The following is a 15177-nucleotide window of genomic DNA, read 5'->3' on the forward strand; positions in this document are numbered from 1 at the left end:
ATTCCTATAACAATAAAACAAAGCTAGTACTCAGTAAGCATATCCATACTTACTCTCCTTAGTGTAGTATTCTGCTCCACTTCTGCATATAATACATACATACAAACAATACTTTGTTCATTCTCCAATAATATCATTGTTTAAAGACCCTCATCTTTTTATATTTATTTATTATCCGTCACTTCATCTTTACTTACTCATTTTATTATATTAATCTAAGATAATTACTTATAACAAGCTCTATGCCTGAATTCATTTTTGGTGACGAGGCTAATGGCTAGTATCACTAAATACAAACAAGTATTATAAATAATATATATATAACATGACTCATATTTTGGAGATGAGACCAATGGTCCGTACCTACCAAAGTATGAATCAAAATTTAAATGACAATAAAAGAAATGACTGAATATAAATACTGAATTCATATTCTGGGGATGACTGCCAAAAATATGAATTAAAATTTAAATGATATAAAAGAAATAACTGAATGTAAATAATGCATATTTCGGGGATGAGATCAAATGGTCCTTACCGCCAGAAATATGAACAGAAATTTAAATGACATAAAAGAAATAACTGAATGTAAATAATGCATATTTTGGAGATGAGATCAAATGGTCCTTACCGCCAGAAATATGAACAGAAATTTAAATGACATAAAAGAAATAACTGAATGTAAAGACTGTAAAGTAAATAATATATAGATAATATTATAAGTCCTTAATTGATTTTGTCCACTAACTCTTTATTATTAATTCACTTGTATCCATTATTTTATTTTACATTATATGCTTATTGGGTCTTTAAACAATTTAAATGAGAACAAGTGATAAAAGCAATAAATCATGATATTTATACAAGAAACACTTACCCAAAAATCCTTAGAAGTAAAACTCCACCAAATCTTCTCTAGGTAGCTAGTTTAGAAAAACATTTGAATACTACAAGAAAGATTTTAGGCTATATGGTTTTTGACTAGAACTAAGAAATAAAATGAAAGGAGGAGCAAACAATTTTACTTGTTCTAAGATTGTAAAAACTTAAGTGAAAGTGAAAGTGACTATAGCTTAGGCTCTATTTATAAGAGAATGAATGGTTAGGATTTATTTTTAAACCTTTGATCTAAGGGTTGAGATGTATTTAACCAAAAGAATGAACCTAGTCCATATTTCATGCTCTATACCAATTAGAATTTTCGTCCAAAATGAGGGCAGTGTATCCCGATCCATTTTTCAATGTCCAAACGTACTCCGATTGACATGAAATTTTGAGAGTAGATAGAGGACTCCGAGACAAACATTTTATATTTTTGGTTCGACTTCATCCGAGTTCGTTTGAGTCTATTTTTGGCCTATACAAAGTTTCCAATTCAACTTAGGCTTTAACTATTTGCATTCCCACTTGGCCACTTGCCTTATTAAATCATTATAATCATGATATTTACTATAATCATCATTACTAGAAGACTTTAAGCTTTCAACAAAGGTGGCTAGCCTTGGTATCTTTCTTTAGCAGTTTTAATCTCATTTAGACAGTATGAAAATTAAGACACTGCTTTTTAGGCTAAAAAACTGAAAAGCTTCAAATTAATTTATGACTTCGCTAAACACCAATATAAATAATTTATTCACTAGATTGGGTTTGATTATGCCCATAAACATATTAGTGAAGCTAAATTCTTAGAATTGAAGTAATATACATAAGAGGTCAAAAATCAATGTAATATACCTTTAACACTAAATAGTTATTTAATATCATTAATCCACATATCATTGTTCTAATTTATCGATTATATTTTTAATCTATTTAATATTATTTAAATAATAGTTTTAAAATCTAGGTCGTTACATTCTACCCACCTTATTGGAATTTCGTCCCCGAAATTAAGGCATTCAAATTATCACATAACCTCAATATGAGTGACTCAGATTTTTATCTTAACGTCTAATCCTTAGTCTTATTTTACACTTAATCCCTAAGCTTTTATCGTACAGTAATATTCTAAGAAAAAGGGTGTAAGAAAATAATGTTCCTCAAATTTTCTATTCATATACTCTATAGCTCCGACGTACTACGTCTTAAGTTTCAATGTTTTCACTTAGGTACTACACTTTTATACAGTACCATGATTTATCTACCATCTCAAAACATCGACCAAAGCATTTTAATAATATCACTTCTTATCCCTAAGGTATCCCTCAACTTTTGTAGTTTTGAACAATACCCATATAAGCAATCATAAAATACCATTTACCACGTAATAATATATATATATATGCACTTACCAAGTGATATATCCGGTTAGAATAAATGTGGATATTTGTCTTGCATTTCTCGTTCTAATTCCCAAGAAACTTCTTCTACGTCGTGATTACGCCAGAGAACCTTAACTAGGGAAATGGTTTTCGTTCTGAGTTTCTGTTCCTTTCGATCCAGAATTTGTACCGGTAATTCCTCGTACCTTAAATTTGCTTGAATCTGAAGTGGTTCGAAATCAATAGCGTGCAAGGGATCATGTACATATCTTCTTAATGTCGATACATGGAACACGTCATGTACCTCTGCTAGCTCAGGTGGTAACTCAACTCTGTATGCTACCGGACCTACAATTTCGGTTATTAAGAAGGGGCCAACATACCTTGGATTTAACTTTCCCTTTTTACCGAAACGCATCACGCCTTTCATTAGTGATACTTTAAGGAATACTTGATCGCCAACTTCAAAATTCACTAGGTGACGTCTCTTGTCAGCATAACTCTTTTGATGGCTTTGAGCTGTTAGCATTCTTTTTCGATTTAGTACGACCTTGTCCTTGGTGTCTTGGATTTATCTTCGGTCCCACTAATTGCCTTTCACCAACTTCATCCCAATAAAGTGGCGACCTGCATTTGCGTCTATAGAGTACTTCGTATGGTGCCATACCAATAGTTGCCTGGAAACTTTTGTTATAAGCAAACTCGATAACAGGTAAATATTGGATCCACTTAGTACTTTCCTTGATGAATCCACTTACCCTGCACTTTATTTTGGACAGACCAATTCTAATCCTATACTTGAGTATTCATCAAGCTCGCAATTTGTGCTGTGTGCAATTTATCATATCATTAATTGTAGGTAATTCTATAATCATTTTCTTCCCTTAATTAATCACCACCTAATACTTCATAGCATTTTCTCAATCTCCTTATGATGAGCTAAGCATCATTATTTCCCTTTTTAGATCGCATTCACTATTTTTTTTCTTATCAAGTCCTAACAACATCAATTTCAAACAATTATTCGATCGCTAGTTCATACCTCAAAATGTCGTAGCCTTCTTCTCGAGCTCACTATGTTTCTTCGATTTTATTTAATCAGCCTTGTCAAAGTGGCTGTAAGACAATAATATTTTTCAACATCTCTATCTCTTAATATTCATGATCATGTACCACTAATATGATTATCATTTTCCTCAAAATATAGCTAGATATCAATCCTTATATGGTACCATGATTAGTTATTTGCTTAGGTACAACTGCTATAATTCTTTAAAGATAACAAAACAATCATATACTTATTTTAATTCTACATGACTATGCTTATGCTCATCCCTCAATGATGATAGTAATTCATTTATCCTTTCTCGTCCTGGTGTTTGTACCGACCAATCTTGCCCAAATGGTCGTGTACTTATATGACAAATCTTAGTGTATAATGCAGAAATGAATAAATGTGTAGCTCTAGAATCAAAGAGAGTACACGCAAGAGTACGAAATAGAGAAATGGTACATGTCACTATATCATTGTTCACTTCATCATTCTCGTCGTCATCTACAGGGGTCAACGTATATACTCTGGCTTGAGCAGGCCTTCTTTGTTGGAAGTCATTCATGTGTGCTCCAGCTTCCCCCATAGTATTCATCGGACAATCCTTCTTAAAATGTCCCTTTTGACCACATCGAAAACAGCCGGTACTTTCGCTCCTGCAATCTCCAAAATGCATTCTTCCACATTTGGGACAAGCAACCTTCTGACTTCCTACTGGAGGAGAAAAATTCTGGTGATCCACTGGTTTGGAGCTAGTCCCTACGATAAATCGTTTAGACGGATAGGATGCCTGAGGCATTAACCGTTTCCTATGTTCGTAAGCTGCAGATGTCTCACGAATTGCCCTCTCAGCAAGGGATGCTACGTTTACTAATCGAGCATAGTTCTTGATCTCATGGCAGACAACTCTTTCCTTGATACGAGAGTTAAGACCATTTTCAAAACGTTCTGTCTTTGATACTTCGTCAGGAATAAGATTAATACCAAACCTAGCTAACTCAGTAAATTTAATTGAGTATTGTTCCACTGACATAGTACCTTGCACCAAGTTCTGAAATTCAATAGCTCTTAACTGCTTTTGTGACCTTGGGAAATATTGCCTGTTGAATTCCTCAACAAACCTTTCCCACGTGATAACAACACCAGGTCCTATCAGCTCTACCTGGGACTTCCACCACTTAAGGGCTTCACCAGTTAGCCTTAATACGGTGTATGTCAACTTTTCCTCAGTTGTACACTTGAGTGTGTCGTGCAGCAGTTGGATATCTGAAATCCAAGCTTCAGCTACTGTATGTCCTTGAGTTCCATTGAAAGTACGAAACTGCTGATCAGTAAAGTCACACATCGAGCAACCGATACGTTCGACTGGTGCAGCAGGTTGAGACATCCGTGAAATTGCTTCCGTGAATTGCCTAGTAATATCTCCTATAAATTGCACTAATGTTGGGTGTACACCATCATGGAATGCTGGAGGTGGAGGTGGAGGTGGTATTTCATTGTTTTCATTATGAGGTGCTTCGCCTTCCTCAACGACAGGGACATCATGTCTTCGTACCATAATTCTGTACAAATTAATTAACGACTTATCTATATCAAGGCAAACAACAAAATCACTCAAACATGTAAATAACATATTTAGGCTTCTATCGCTAATACTTTATTCTTAAACAAAAGTTTTTATAAAAAGTTATGAGTATTTTATTTAGTGAAGCTCTTGTGTTGTATACCCTAGTCTAGTATGATACTAACTTTCCCATAGAGCAAACCGCTCTGATACCATAATGTAACGCCCCGATATTTGAACTAGCATATATCGAAGTCGTGACGCTGCAACTTTAGAAAATACAATCTTACAGCGGAGTATGTATATTTTTTTCTTTTTCTATGACCTAGGAATAACTTACACAACACAGTTGAGCTGACTGAAATACCTCGAGGTGATATATTATTAAATAAAATAGAAACATGGTTTTCATTACAACATATGTACACACTAGGTGTACCAAATATATACCACAGAAGGCACCTAAATTAACATAGTAATATCTATTAAGTTTACACACATCACCATACATAATAAAAGCGATTAACATAAATGAGACTTGCTCCATAGATTTAGCATAAATCTTGCAGCAGATGGTCTATCAACCATCAAAACCAGTAAAAGGACCATCGTTCTCACTTTCTATCCCTGCATCAAGATCTATGTAAAGATGACGTTATCATATTTATATAGGCAAACAAGTGAGTAATCTATTTTCCTAGATATAAAGACTAAAAAGACTAGTTTGAACAAATAAGATTAAAGACTAAAATATATAATAATGAATGAGTTGTGAATGCAGCGTAATGACAGATTAGTTTGTGTTTTATGATAATCTTTCTTCAGACCTCTTCTCATGAGCTCTCAGCCCGCTTACGTCCGTTATGTCCCTCACACTTTAGAGGTTTACCTGTTTGGTGCTGGCAACTACACCGTCCCAGCTTAGTTATATATTAGGCCTGTTGGACGGTTATATACCCCCATCCACTGAGATACCGACAGTTCCTCGCGGCAATCCACCCAGCTTGTTCTTAAGGTGGCTATCTTATCAGCCCATTTTATTAGACACATTATGCAGCAGTTATATTGCAAAATTATATCAATAAGACAAAATAAGAATTCCTATAACAATAAAACAAAGCTAGTACTCAGTAAGTATATCCATACTTACTCTCCTTAGTGTAGTATTTTGCTCCACTTCTGCATATAATATATACATACAAACAATACTTAGTTCATTCTCCAATAATATCATTGTTTAAAGACCCTCATCTTTTTATATTTATTTATTATCCGTCACTTCATCTTTACTTACTCATTTTATTATATTAATGGCTAGTATCACTAAATACAAACAAGTATTATAAATAATATATATATAACATGACTTATATTTTGGAGATGAGACCAATGGTCCGTACCTACCAAAGTATGAATCAAAATTTAAATGACAATAAAAGAAATGACTGAATGTAAATACTGAATTCATATTCTGGGGATGACCGCAAAAAATATGAATTAAAATTTAAATGACATAAAAGAAATAACTGAATGTAAATAATGCATATTTCGGGGATGAGATCAAATGGTCCTTACCGCCAGAAATATGAACAGAAATTTAAATGACATAAAAGAAATAACTGAATGTAAATAATGCATATTTCGGAGATGAGATCAAATGGTCCTTACCGACAGAAATATGAACAGAAATTTAAATGACATAAAAGAAATAACTGAATGTAAATAGTGTAAAGTAAATAATATATAGATAATATTATAAGTCCTTAATTGATTTTGTCCACTAACTCTTTATTATTAATTCACTTGTATCCATTATTTTATTTTACATTATATGCTTATTGGGTCTTTAAACAATTTAAATGAGAACAAGTGATAAAAGCAATAAATCATGATATTTATACAAGAAACACTTACCCAAAAATCCTTAGAAGTAAAACTCCACCAAATCTTCTCTAGGTAGCTAGTTTAGAAAAATATTTGAATACTACAAGAAAGATTTTAGGCTATATGGTTTTTGACTAGAACTAAGAAATAAAATGAAAGGAGGAGCAAACAATTTTACTTGTTCTAAGATTGTAAAAACTTAAGTGAAAGTGAATTTAGCTAAAGCTCTATTTATAAGAGAATGAATGGTTATGATTTATTTTTAAACCTTTGATCTAAGGGTTGAGATGGATTTAACCAAAAGAATGAACCTAGTCCATATTTCATGCTCTATACCAAATAGTATTTTTCGTCCAAAATGAGGGCAGTGTATCCCGATCCATTTTTCAATGTCCAAACGTACTCCGATTGACATGAAATTTTGAGAGTAGATAGAGGACTCCGAGACAAACATTTTATATTTTTGGTTCGACTTCATCCGAGTTCGTTTATGTCTATTTTTGGCCTATACAAAGTTTTCAATTCAACTTAGGCTTTAACTATTTGCATTCCCACTTGGCCACTTGCCTTATTAAATCATTATAATCATGATATTTATTATAATCATCATTACTAGAAGACTTTAAGCTTTCAACAAAGGTGGCTAGCCTTGGTATCTTTCTTTAGCAGCTTTAATCTCATTTAGACAATATGAAAATTAAGACACTGCTTTTTAGGCTAAAAACTGAAAAGCTTCAAATTAATTTATGACTTCGCTAAACACCAATATAAATAATTTATTCACTAGATTGGGTTTGATTATGCCCATAAACATATTAGTGAAGCTAAATTTTTAGAATTGAAGTAATATACATAAGAGGTCAAAAATCAATGTAATATACCTTTAACAGTAAATAGTTATTTAATATCATTAATCCACATATCATTGTTCTAATTTATCGATTATATTTTTAATCTATTTAATATTATTTAAATAATAGTTTTAAAATCTAGGTCGTTACAATAATACTAGAAGGATACGACCAGCATCAAATCATTAAATAAAAAGCGAAAAATCATAGGAGCGAGATATAAATTGAATATGTGCGATAATGGACCATATTTGTAACATCCCAGTCCCATATGAAAAAATGAGTAGCCCACATAGATTTCATGGTTTATAAAAAATTCATGGGTTCTAAGTTTCACATTGTTTATTTATTATGTGAAACTAGTTTTATAAGTGATTTTAGGGAAGCTAAAAATTGTCTAGCCATTTTGGGATGATAGCACATATATGGCTAACGTTTTTCGCTAGGTTGTTACAATATTTTGGCAGACTAAGCGCATAAAGCCTATTTCATACTATAAGCATGCAGAATTTATGTAGACACATAGAGGGAATTGTAAAGAGAGATCAAATAAAGGTAAGGTGAGACACTCGCTCAAAAGTATTCTTATAATCAATGCCATAATCCTGGTTGAGCCCCTTTGCCACAAGACATGCTTTGTATTGCTCAACGAGTCCATTTAATTTGGTCTTAATCTTACAGACTCACTTGCATCTCACAACAGTCCTTATGTTGCTTAACAAAGACTATAACATGCTTACTCAATAATCAACATCAAACCTCTGAGATTCATCTTAGAGACCTTAAACAACAAACCCATACTTTAATATATATATATATAAGTTGTATATATATATATATATATATATATATATATATAACTTAACAGTAGCTTAACATCAAGCAAACATGCTTAATATGATAAAGAAAACAAGGTTAAAGCAAGATGTTATTTCTCTTGAAGATAAACTTCAGTAATCCTTCCTGAAGTCCACATTGATTGATTGATTGTCCACATTGATTGATAAATAAATAGGGTAAGTCAGTCATCGATTGATCAATTGTCCATATTGATTATTAGGGTTGATCAATCATTATTGCACCAATCGATCGTTAGGGTTGAATCTCATTGATTGATCGTTATCCTCATATTCTAACTAAAGTCCAAAAAAAAAAATCACTTTCTCCCACTTTGGTACTTAAAACCAACCATAACTTATTTAGGCAATAATTATAACACTATTAACCCTAATTTAAGTGTGTGGGTATTACACTACCACATATAAATTCAATTGTAACCAACACACAATCACAACAAGCGATGGGGTGTAAATCCGGCCGGTTATTGTGACGTCCCACATTGCCTGGGTATGGAGATGAGGATATGCTTAAATGTATACTACACCCTTAATGACAACAACACGTTTTAAAGCCGTGATGATCATGATCTCATCAGAACTCTGTAGTTAAGCGTGCTTCTGCTGGAGTAGTACCAGGATGAGTGACCTCCTAGGAAGCCTGATTCAAGGGGAGCCAAAAGCGGACAATATTGTGTGTCATTGGGGTAGGATGTTACATATGGTATCAGAGCTATTACCCAGCTTGAGATGGGGGGAGCGTGCACAAGCTTATAAAGGTCGCTAGCAGGCGCTCGTTGGGGCGGACGCCAAGAATGGGCTAATCCCATGAGGGTTGCCAGCGAGGACGTTAGGTCCTAAGAGGGGGTGATTGTGACGTCCCACATCGCCTGGGTATGGAGATGAGGATATGCTTAAATGTATACTACACCCTTAATGACAACAACGCGTTTTAAAGCCGTGATGGTCATGATCCCATCAGAACTTTGCGGTTAAGCGTGCTTCTGCTGGAGTAGTACCAGCATGGGTGACCTCCTGAGAAGTTTAATATTGTGTGTCATTGGGGTGGGATGTTACAGTTATAACCGGCTAGCTGCTTTTAAAAATGGTTGAAAATTTTGGTTATTGGTTTTTGCATTTTCAAACACCCGGTTATAATAGGTAACCGGGTATATATATATACACGCCTAAATTAAACCCAAAAAGTAGGCCAAATACCCAAAATATGCTCAAAATGCCCAATTTTTTAAAGACTTGGATAATCGGATACCAGCCAGTAAGATGCGGTTATTAAATAATCGGGTAACTGGCTACTGGTGCCAGTTATCTAAATTGACCAACTGACTATCCCGATTCTGGTTAGCGGTTTTAGCCAATAACTATTAACTAGAACCGAGATTTCACCCCTAGCAAGCGACTCACCTCCAACAATAAAAGCCCCCGACTGCTACAACTACAAGCGGACCACCCATATTTAGAAGCTAGAGAAAATAGAGGAAGAAGAGATAGAATAGAGTGAAGATGGTAGATGTTCAAAGGTGTAAAATAAGAGGGAAAAAAAAAAAAGACATAAAATCCACAACCCTAAACCAAATAAAATGACACATTTACAATTTTGTCTAGTTAATAAATAGGGAAAAATTCTCATACCCCTAAACTTTCACCTAATTGCCAATATTTTCCCGAACTTTATGTTGAAATAAATGTTCCTCTCAAACTACCAAAATATTGTCAATATCCCCTTTCAATAACAGTAAAAGTTATAGTAGATTGGTATTTTTGTTTTTGTTTTTCACTTTTTAAAGGAATAAAAATACCTCTACACTATAATTAACTAGATATTATCTAGTCTGAATGAAATACAGAGGATCCTAATTCCTCATAGGGGTGCCTGAATTTTTCCTAACAAAATAACTATTAAATGAGTATTCACGGTAATTTAATATCTAACCAAAAACAACTTCTGATTTTCTATTTCAAAAACATTTTTTAAGAAATTCCAGCTTATACATAACGCAGCTCTCACCAGCATCTCTCCTCCAATGGTCACTCACTCGCTCACTGTCTACCACGAAAGAAAGGAAGAACATTTCCAAATGATTAGTCCTTTTTAGTAGGAGCCTCCGCCGCACCAACTGAACTACTACTCCTTTCATTTCCGGCCATTCCCAACCAACCCCTGAACCACCGCCAAAATCCCGCCACCATGTCCTCCTCTCGTAAACTCCTCGCCACCCTCCTCCGCACCCCTCTCCGCCGCTCCGCCAGACCCTCGCTCTCCCGTCCAACCCCCAGCTCCCCTCTCACGCGCTCCCCGAGGTACCTCCTCTCACGCGCCGCGCATTATGCCACCTCTGCCGCCGTCCCGTCGGCCAAACCCCCTCCCCCGCCGCCGACCAAGTCCAGTGGCAAGATAACCGACGAGTTCACCGGAAAGGGCGCGATCGGGAGAGTGTGCCAGGTCATCGGGGCCGTCGTCGATGTCCGATTTGAAGATGGCTTGCCGCCGATCCTAACAGCCTTGGAGGTCCTCGACAACTCGATCCGGCTGGTGCTGGAGGTGGCGCAGCACCTGGGAGGGAACATGGTGCGCACCATCGCTATGGACGGGACCGAAGGCCTAGTCCGTGGTCAGCGCGTGCTCAACACTGGCTCTCCCATCACCGTAAGCCACGATAATCATAGCCAGACCGATTTTGTGATTGTTTTCGTTTGGGCTTAAAGTCGCTGGTTGTTTGGTAAAAGAATGTGTTTTTTTTTTTTAAATCCAAGATTGAAAATTTATGTTTATTTTCTTTGGATTTCTCGGATGTATTTTCTGTTTGCTTTTATCTCATTTTGAAGTTTGAATGTTGTATAATAATTCAGAATGGACCAAAGTCTTAACATTTGTTGTTGGTGGTGTGTGTTAGGTGCCTGTCGGTAGAGCTACACTTGGCCGCATCATGAATGTTATTGGAGAGCCCATAGATGAGAGGGGAGAGCTAAGTGAGAACCTGAATTGGAAACCCTTTTTGGCATGTTATTGTATTTGTTTATTTATGTTTTTGCTGAATGGTTTATAGCATTGGGATTGCATGAAAGTTTCATATCCAGCAAGAAATGTTGTTTCTAATGTTTGATTTTTAATTTGAAAATCAGAAACCGACCACTTTCTGCCCATCCATAGAGAAGCGCCTGCCTTTGTTGAGCAGGCAACTGAGCAACAGATTCTTGTGACTGGAATCAAGGTATGTCAGCTCTCTGACCCAATTATAGCTGAAAATTTTAGCTCTATTCAAATGTGAAGGAATGCGTTTCAATGAAGGACGGGGTGACAGTTTGTTTGCTATTCGTTTTGTCTATAGGAGTATTGAACTAAAAAGTGTAAGGTTTTGTTTGGATTTATAAACACAGTACAGCCTGAAAACCGTTTAATTAAGAAAGCTTAAACTTTGACAATTTGGGTGGTACTGTAATATGAATAATGGATCTAGTTTTGGTTATTTTATTGCACATCTTTCTACTCCTGTTCCATTTACAATGGTCCAGTATGGGAGGTGTAAAATATAGAAAATTTTAAACTAATCCTGAAAATAAAAGAAGATTCTAATTTTTGAATATCAATGTTTGGGATGAATGTATTTGGTATGCTGAATTTTGGAAATGTTAATGGTTGGTTGGTTGTTATTCTATGTGAACAAGTATGACTGTATACTGTCGTAATGGGGTTGCCCACACCAATAAGAAATAGTGCTATTTCATATGAAATGTTAATAGGGCTTGAGTTCAACTGACAACATAATATTATGTGTGAATGTGTGTGTTTGTGTTTTTTTATTACTATAAATGCATCTTTTAGCCTTTGTACTTCTCAATTACGTTTGTGTTGCTACCTCCTCCAGGTTGTTGATCTCCTTGCACCTTATCAAAGAGGTGGAAAGATTGGGCTCTTTGGTGGCGCTGGTGTTGGAAAGACGGTGCTTATTATGGAACTCATTAACAATGTTGCTAAGGCTCATGGTTGGTTCCATTGAAATACCTTGTGAACTGATGTATTTTTGAAATGATTGGTGCACAGTTTCATGGAGTGTTTGATTTAACTCTCTTTAGGTGGTTTCTCTGTATTTGCTGGTGTTGGAGAGCGGACTCGTGAGGGTAATGACTTGTACAGAGAAATGATAGAAAGTGGGGTCATTAAGCTTGGAGACAAGCAGGTTAATCTAATGCAACACTTATTGAACCCCCTTTTTCTTGATTTGTATAATCCACAATCTGTCATACTTTTCCTAATGACATTCTCTTAATTTTCAGGCTGAGAGCAAATGTGCTCTTATATATGGTCAAATGAATGAACCTCCCGGTGCCCGTGCTCGTGTTGGACTTACAGGGCTGACTGTGGCTGAGCATTTCAGAGATGCTGAGGGTCAAGATGTGCTTCTCTTCATTGATAACATTTTCCGCTTCACTCAAGTAACCTTGCTTGTCAATATATATTTATATTTTTTTCAATAATAACATTTATATTTTTTTTATATGTGCTAAACCTGGTTCCCTCTCTGTATTTATTCTGCAGGGTCTGCTTTGCTTGGCCGTATTCCATCTGCTGTTGGTTATCAACCTACTTTGGCTACAGATCTTGGAGGCCTTCAAGAGCGTATTACCACTACCAAGAAGGGTTCCATTACATCTGTTCAGGCTATTTATGTGCCTGCTGATGACTTGACAGATCCAGCTCCTGCAACCACTTTTGCCCATCTTGATGCCACAACAGTGCTGTCCCGGCAGGTTTGTAGCCTTTTTTTCTTTTCTTTTAATTTTCACTTATATTCATCTAAAGCAAAGAACCATTCTTCCTTGTTCTTGCTTTTTATGATTTCTGCTTTATAATCAGATATCTGAGCTTGGTATCTATCCTGCCGTCGACCCCTTGGATTCTACATCTCGTATGCTCTCTCCTCATATTTTGGGAGAAGAACACTACAATACTGCTCGAGGTGTACAGAAAGTTCTCCAAAACTACAAAAATCTTCAAGACATTATTGCCATTTTGGGAATGGATGAGCTTAGTGAAGATGACAAGTTGACAGTTGCTCGTGCTCGTAAGATTCAAAGATTCTTGAGCCAGCCTTTCCATGTTGCAGAAGTATTCACTGGAGCCCCAGGAAAATACGTTGACCTGAAGGAGAGCATTAACAGCTTCCAGGTGATTATTTATCAAATGCATATGGATTATTTCTGTTTCCATTTGCACGATGGTGATAGTTCAATGATTCTTTAGTTTTGGGGCTGGCAGTTAACAATTTGAATCTACCAATTAACTTCTCCCTTTCATAAGTGATAATCTTGTCTGGTGTTGATGCCATGGATCTTTATTTGACAGGGAGTTCTTGATGGAAAATATGATGATCTCTCTGAGCAGTCATTTTACATGGTTGGTGGGATTGAAGAAGTCATCGCCAAGGCAGAGAAGATTGCCAAGGAATCTGCTGCTTAACTTAAGCTAGATTCCTTGTTCTCTCCCAATCATCAAATATTTTTACCCTAATCATCAAAGAATTGATAATGCTTTTGGCATTTCCAATTCGACCAGCATCACCGGTTGTATAAACCTTTTTTTTTTTTTTTTTAATAATAATTTAAAGAACTAATTTTTGATAGAACTGTATTAGGTAGAGAAGTGAGGCAAGAGACTTTTTTGGTGTCCTTTTCGTGCAATAAAAAAAAGGGATGCTGCATGTTTGTATTTATCATCATCGCTCTCATGTCAAGATGCAGGTTGTCTTCAGTTTAGACCAACTCTTGCGTTGACTACTCTCAAGAAACATTGAAATGGATGCAGCTTTCAATTTCAGTTTGTCTGGATTTTTTCTTTTCAAGTAAGGATGCCAATTCGATACCATTCTAATATACATGAGTAAGTTGTGTGTAAGCTGCATGTATAAGTAATGTTACTATTTACACCCATTTATCACACAAATTTCACACTGAATTGACACTGTACAGCAACCCCAAATCAAATTAGCAAATACAAAAAAGAGGGCCAACCGGTTGTTGCCATTCTCCGTTCCGTTCCGTTCCATTCTCTGTTCGGCAGAGATCCAGAGAAGCAATAAGGGACTCTTTGACTTGTGGTTAACCATGGCATTCCCACTTCCATTTGGATTTGACTCACCATTGCCCTCCTGTATTTGTGATCGGCTTCAAGCTAATAATTTGGTTTCATTTTTGTTTCACCGCTTGTCGCTTCCCTGAGCTTTTCTATATTTAGTACCAGTCTTCATCAACAAAGCGCTTACCTGAGTTTTTCTATATTTAGTACCAGTCTTCATCAACAAAGCTTCAGAGTTAGCTGTCGATGAAAAGGGCCTATGAGTTTAGAGGTCCAAGTCGAGAAAATGTCTGAGCTTATTTGTTCTGTGTTGCTTCTATCTGTACCTTGAAAGTTTTGCATAAGAGAAATGTAGAGCAGAGTATTGAATTTCTCGGATATGATCCAACGAGTTGCTGCCTCATGCTTGCTGCACCCGCTCGTGAATGGGCGGCACGATTTCGACGACAATTGTGCCAAAGACAAGGACGAAGAGTACGTGTTTGATTATCAAGAAGACGATGATTGGACGAAGAAGAAGAAGAAAGTGAAGAGTAAGACGGAAAGGAAAGGTGTAGGGAAAAATTACTGGCAAAAGAAATAATATTTAAATGGTATAGAGAAATATAAGAAGAAACTATTTTATAGTATATTTGAATA

The 15177-nt window shown here is 35.8% G+C and overlaps 2 protein-coding genes across 2 annotated transcripts; one reads left to right on the forward strand and one right to left on the reverse strand.

Moving 5' to 3' along the window:
- Positions 1–3559: 3559 nt before the first annotated feature.
- On the reverse strand, positions 3560–4870 carry LOC132185373 (uncharacterized). Its single transcript, XM_059599153.1, has one exon. It carries the CDS (start codon positions 4868–4870, stop codon positions 3560–3562), a length of 1311 nt encoding a protein of 436 aa, XP_059455136.1.
- Positions 4871–10438: 5568 nt separating this feature from the next.
- On the forward strand, positions 10439–14174 carry LOC132184168 (ATP synthase subunit beta, mitochondrial-like). The gene is made up of 9 exons (XM_059597685.1): positions 10439–11112; positions 11360–11435; positions 11589–11677; positions 12332–12449; positions 12540–12643; positions 12741–12903; positions 12994–13214; positions 13321–13632; positions 13810–14174. Exons 1-9 carry the CDS (start codon positions 10654–10656, stop codon positions 13921–13923), a joined length of 1656 nt encoding a protein of 551 aa, XP_059453668.1. The 5' UTR covers positions 10439–10653; the 3' UTR covers positions 13924–14174.
- The last annotated feature ends 1003 nt before the right edge of the window (positions 14175–15177 follow it).

The sequence above is a fragment of the Corylus avellana genome, chromosome ca6 (assembly GCF_901000735.1).
Source record: "Corylus avellana chromosome ca6, CavTom2PMs-1.0".
NCBI lineage: Eukaryota > Viridiplantae > Streptophyta > Magnoliopsida > Fagales > Betulaceae > Corylus > Corylus avellana.